The sequence below is a fragment of the Cebus imitator genome, unplaced genomic scaffold (genome assembly GCF_001604975.1).
Source record: "Cebus imitator isolate Cc_AM_T3 unplaced genomic scaffold, Cebus_imitator-1.0 Scaffold31, whole genome shotgun sequence".
Lineage (NCBI taxonomy): Eukaryota > Metazoa > Chordata > Mammalia > Primates > Cebidae > Cebus > Cebus imitator.
In genome coordinates, this window is record NW_016107346.1 from 10488652 (window position 1) to 10494325 (window position 5674).

A 5674-nucleotide genomic window follows, 5' to 3' on the forward strand; every position below is an offset into this window, starting at 1 on the left:
GAGAGGAGCAGGCGTCCCGCACTATGATAACCAGTGGCAGCATCTAAGGCTTGGGGGGCTTTTGTCAGAGCAAAATTGGGAGAGAGGCATGGGTTTGTGTCTCTCCCCTTTCTTACTCAGCCCTAGGCTTTCACCTAGTAATTGGGGGTGGGACTTTCCCCAGTTTGGGAGTAGGGAAAGAAGGTAAAGGGAATCCCTGCCTTCATAGCTAAGCTGGGCCTCTGTGAGCCCATGTTCCAGAGCTTAAAAGGGGACAGCCCCAAGGCAAATGGCCTCAATGGGGTGACATGTGTGGAGCCACTTTAGGTCCTGAGTCGGGTGGTGGCATGTGCCTGTAGTCCCAGCTACTCTGGAGGCTGAGGCAGGAGGATCACTTGAGCTCAGGAGTTTGAGGCCAGTGTGGGCAACATAACAAGATGCTGTCACTTAAAAAGAAGAAAAACAGAAACCACTGGTTGTGGCCAAGAGTGCCAGGTCCCAGGGACCGTGCCATCAGTGCAAACCTTCAGCAATGCTCTCCCCCAGTGCAGAACTCACCGGCAAGGTATACCAGTTTCTCCAGAAGGAAGGGAAGAGGCCCAGCCTAGCATGGGATTTGGGGACTGGAGCCCCTTACAAGGCTGAGCTGAGTTCTCCTGAATCAGGAATCACACTTGGCTGGGGTTCTCCCACGGAGCTGGAAGGCTGTGGCTCCCAGCTCAGCAGCAAGACTAGATCTGACTGTCCTTCTGCACACTCTGTAATTTGCCCCTGGAATCAGCATTAAGTCATTTGGAGGCTGATGCCAAAGATAAGAGCTCATATCAGCCTCTGGGATCTGTGGCCCAGACTCCCTGGCTCTGTTGTGGGCTTTGCTGCCTCATCCTCGACTGGCCTGCGAGGCAGGGCAGGGCCTCAGCCGAGTTGCCCAGACAGTGGCATAGCCTTGGAGCCTTGAAGCCAGTGTGGACAGGCGCTCCTCCATGATGTGCTCCCCCTTACAGATGGGGACACTGAGAGGGCGACATGGCCCCAGGGATCTTTGGAGTCCTCGGGGCTTTTCTCCTCAGCATCTGCTTTGATCCCAGCACACATAAGCTCCAGCTCCTTCTCACACGAAGTGGAACTGCACAGGTACCATGCTCCCGTGAACATAACCAGGCATATAGCACACTGCTGTGAGGAGCTCAGAGCCGACAAGTCCAGAAGGGCTGCGGGCTCTACACAGGTCCCAGCTGTCACTCTCCAAGACGATCTGGACATAGAGGTCTTCGGGGAGCTGGAAGGGTCTTTCAAAGGGCACAGAGGAGGGCCTCAGGAGACTGGGGGCTGGGAGGGTGGGTTCTGAAATCCCACACAGCTGGGGGCAGGGCGGGGGCAGCTCCAGCTCAGTGACACTGTCCCCACCCACCTGAACTTCTCTGCTTGAGTTTGGGAGTTCATTGCCAACAATTCTTGTGGCTCAGACCCCCCACGCACACCTGGGCCTCACCACATCTGGCAGCAGGGCTGGAGGAGGTCAGGATGGAGGGGATACCCAAGCCCCAGTCCTAGGGCTGCAGTGCTAGTCCTGGACTTTGCTGCCCAGAGGGGCTGGACAGGGAGGGCTAGGGTGGGGGAGGCCAGTTCTATTCTGCTTTTCCCTCTTCCCCTTGCCAAGGTCTTGAAATCCCCGCTAGTCTGGGGAGGGCTCAGAGCGTCAGTGGACTTCCCTCCACGGCAGGCTTGTGGCAGGGGAAGTGCTTCTCTCCGGGGCCTGGGGGCTTTCCCTGGGCCCAGGAGGAAGAAACTTGGCCCCACTCATAACTGGAAACCGGTCACAGACCCCTGCTTTTCCCCTGAAAGGTCCCCAGGACCTGCCTCATTTCCCTTTCTCCCAAGCTCAGGGGCCTGGGCCTCCAGGGACTGTGTTCTGGCCTAGCCTGGCTACCGACCTACTGCAAGAGTCTGTGTGCTGGTCTCATTTGGGCAATGGGGGGCGGGGATGGGGAGGAGAGAGTCCCTCCGGCCCAAGGTCTTCAAATATGAGAAAAAGGACAGTGTAAAAATCACCTGTGGCAGCAGACATTTGTCAATACGGTGACAGGTTCCTAGGAGGGAAATTCTGGGAGGTAAAGGGAAAAGGCAGAAGGAGAACGGGATGGGGTGGTGGGGTACGCCAGGAGACATCTCTGGCCCGGAGGGGGGACTTGCTTTTGAGAAGCTGGGTTCCCAACGACTGAGTGGCTTGGGACAGGTAAAAGGGTGGGCACAAAGACACCCTTTGGAGGGGGTGCTGGTCCCTCCAAATACAGACAACACCTTCCCCTCCTTAGTCGCTGGTCCCTGCCTCCTCCCTGTGTGTTGGTCCCGCGCCCCGCCTTCCCCCGGAGTCCCCGGGTCCGCCCTGCCTGCGCCCCACGTGAGGGGCGGGGGCGGGCGCCAGCGCCTTCCTGCTCTGCCCTTGTATGGTGCCCCGGAGGCCGGCCCACGGTACTTAACCCAGGCTGCTGCAGAGGGTGCCTGGAGCTGACCGACCGCTGCGGCAGCGCCACCGCCACGAGAGCTCGGGACGCGGGGAAGAGTGGCAGGAAGAGGAAGAGGCACCGGTGGTCATGGGGCTGGAGGCGGCGCGCGAGCTTGAGTGCGAGGCGCTGGGTGCGCTGCTTCGAGAGCCGCGGGAGGCGGAGCGCACGCTGCTGCTGGACTGCCGGCCCTTCCTGGCCTTCTGCCGACGCCACGTGCGCGCCGCGCGACCAGTGCCCTGGAATGCGCTGCTGCGGCGCCGCGCCCGCGGCCCTCCTGCCGCTGCCCTCGCCTGCCTGCTGCCCGACCGCGCGCTGCGAGCGCGCCTGGACCGTGGGGAGCTGGCGCGGGCCGTGGTGCTGGACGAGGGCAGCCCCTCGGTGGCGGAGCTCCGGCCCGACGGCCCGGCCCACGTGCTGCTAACCGCTCTGCTGCATGAGACCCGCGCGGGGCCCACGGCCGTGTGCTTCCTGCGAGGTGAGTGCGCCGACCACCCTCGGCCGCTGCATCCGACCCCGGGTAGGGCCTTCCCCGCTGACTAGGGCCTTCCCCGCTGACTGCGCCCTTCCCTTCCCTGCAGGAGGCTTCGACGGCTTTCAGGCCTGCTGTCCGGATCTGTGTTCAGAGGCCCCCGTTCCTGCGCAGCCGCCGGTAGGGGACGAAACCAGCCGCTCAAACCCCAAGGCTCCCTTCTACGACCAAGTGAGTGGAGATAAGAAGTTCTTGTCACTGCCCTCCGCTCCTCCCTACCTCCCTCCCCACTACAGGCTGGACGTGTGAGCAGTTTGCCCATATACACACCTTTATACTTGTGTGTGCGGGAGTGGGAGGGGGCCGATACTGCTGCTCGCGCGTGCCTGTGTGGGTCTATGTGTGTCTGCATGTGTATGTTGGGGGCATGAGGGACCTGTGTGTCCCCGTGTGTCCTCCGCACATTCCTGAGTCCTGTCTCGGGTCAGGAGGACTGGCTGAGGATTCCCCTTGTCTTGGCCAGCCCATGGGGTCTCCACCTGCTGCTGCTCCAGCCTTCTGGGGCTGAGCTGAGAAGGCCTCACCACCCCTTTGCCCCCTCCAGGGTGGCCCTGTGGAGATCTTGCCTTACCTATTCCTGGGCAGCTGCAGCCACTCGTCAGACCTGCAGGGGCTGCAGGCTTGTGGCATCACAGCCGTCCTCAACGTGTCTGCCAGCTGCCCCAACCACTTTGAGGGCCTTTTCCGCTACAAGAGTATCCCTGTGGAGGACAACCACATGGTGGAGATCAGCGCCTGGTTCCAGGAGGCCATAGGTTTCATTGGTAAGGGGGCACCTCTGCCCAGAGATCCCGAGGGGCTCCAGGAGAGAGGAGTGAGGGCACCTATCTCCTGGCACATTCCTTTCTGACATCACTCCCCCGTCTCCCTTGCAGACTGGGTGAAGAACAGTGGAGGCCGGGTGCTGGTTCACTGCCAGGCGGGCATCTCACGCTCCGCCACCATCTGCCTGGCATACCTCATGCAGAGTCGCCGTGTGCGGCTAGACGAGGCCTTTGACTTTGTTAAGCGGCGCCGGGGTGTCATCTCCCCCAACTTTAGTTTCATGGGGCAGCTGCTGCAGTTTGAGACCCAGGTGCTGTGTCACTGAGGTGGCACCCCTCTGCCTGCCTGCCTGCCTTGCTGCTCTGGCTCTCCCTGGATCCTGGGGAAGCTGACTGTGGACTGGTGAGCTCCCCTCTGAGCCAGTACAGACCCCTCACCTCTGGGAAGGCTGCTGCCTCCTTAGAGTTTGAGGAGCTCCCACATGGGGGCTCTAGGAATGCCAGTGTGCTGGCCTCTCCAACCTGGTGCTCTTCTGCTGGGGGAATGAGGCTGGTCCTCATTCGGGGGTTGGGAACTGAGGTTGTGTCTGCTCTCTCCCACCCCATCTTCTGGCAGAAAACAACTGGACTCTACGCTGTGGACTGTCCCTAGTCCACCACCATGTTGAAGCCCTTGGCAGCCTGAGAGCTCCAAGGAACAAGCTGTGACAACCAGAAGCCCTGTCGGGGGGGTGGTCCGCCCGGGGCCTGGAGCCTAAGCCCTGTGTTCCTGGGGGAGTGGGGACTTGGGAAGTGATGAGTGTGTCATGTTGCATGTGTCCTCTGTGAGCCTTCCACACCTGTGCTGGTGCTGGAAAGTTATTTGTGCTCTGCTGACATTTAACACTCCCTCCCCCGCTTCCTCCTAGCTCTGTGGGCAGGGGTTGGAAACTTAGCACTTTATATTTATACAGAACATTGAGGATGTGTCAATAAAATATTGTTTTGTTTAAAAAAACAACAGTCCCCCAAGCGTCTGGTCTCATCTGATGCCCAGGAACCTTCTTGGACCTCACCTTTCCTTGTGCCTGCGCGGTTTGGGAAGTGGATGGGCAGAAGGGCTGGTGACCGGAAGGGGCAGGTCTGACCCTCCCGCAGAGGCTGCCCTGCTAGCCCTGGTTCTTCTACCCTGGGCTGGTGTCCTTTCCCAGACAGGGTCCTCGCTCCGGAGCTGAACAGGGTCGTTTCTGAGAGGCTGGCTCCTGTCTGTGACTCAAAGCCGGGCCCAGTGCTGCCCTGATCAGACCCCGCTTCTTTTTCAGAACGTGGAAGGATGTGAATGTGTACCTGAGGGTGTGGTCCTGTGAGCGTGGGTGGTCTTGGCCTGTGCACACATGTGTGTTGTGCGTGGTGTTCCTGTGGGAGCGTGTGTGCACTCCCACACAAGAGGCACTTCCCAGGCCTTGTGGGCCTCTGCCTCCTCACAGCAAGGCCCCGCAGCCTCCCTATTCTTCTCCCACACCCTGGGCGGCAGGGGCTCACAGTGGCCCCTGTTCCAGGCATGTGGCCCCATGTCTGGTACAGGACCTGTCACTAGGGATGGGATTCATTGCTCTGCACACCCACTTAACTAGCACATCTTGGTTGAACTTCCAGTTACGGGCCCAGCATAGGACTAAGGTGTCTGCGGAGACCTGAGACGAGGGCTCCACCCATGCCAGAAGCCAAGGGGTGCATGCCGAGACTGCCGGAAGTGGGTGCTGTGATCTGCCTGAGAGCAGGGGTGCTGACGCCTTTGGAGATGGTTGTGCGGGAGCCAGTCCTGCTTCAGGCTCACTGGGACACTCAGCCATTCGGAGTGTCATCCAGACAAGGGTTGCCTCTGAACAGTTTACCTCTACGGCAGAGGCCCCCAG

The 5674-nt window shown here is 60.4% G+C and overlaps 1 protein-coding gene across 1 annotated transcript; it reads left to right on the forward strand.

The window, feature by feature from the left end:
* The first annotated feature begins 2456 nt into the window (after window positions 1-2456).
* Window positions 2457-4779, forward strand: DUSP2 (dual specificity phosphatase 2). Its single transcript, XM_017524136.2, has 4 exons — window positions 2457-2961; window positions 3065-3186; window positions 3560-3779; window positions 3891-4779. Exons 1-4 carry the CDS (start codon window positions 2574-2576, stop codon window positions 4103-4105), a joined length of 945 nt encoding a protein of 314 aa, XP_017379625.1. The 5' UTR covers window positions 2457-2573; the 3' UTR covers window positions 4106-4779.
* The last annotated feature ends 895 nt before the right edge of the window (window positions 4780-5674 follow it).

Excerpts from the sequence above, each read along its gene's own strand:
- DUSP2 (XM_017524136.2), top strand. The coding sequence starts at position 2,574 with ATGGGGCTGGAGGCGGCGCGCGAGCTTGAGTGCGAGGCGCTGGGTGCG. Across the intron at positions 2,962-3,064 it reads GGCCGTGTGCTTCCTGCGAG|GAGGCTTCGACGGCTTTCAG; the intron begins GTGAGTGCGCCG and ends CCTTCCCTGCAG. Across the intron at positions 3,780-3,890 it reads GGAGGCCATAGGTTTCATTG|ACTGGGTGAAGAACAGTGGA; the intron begins GTAAGGGGGCAC and ends TCTCCCTTGCAG.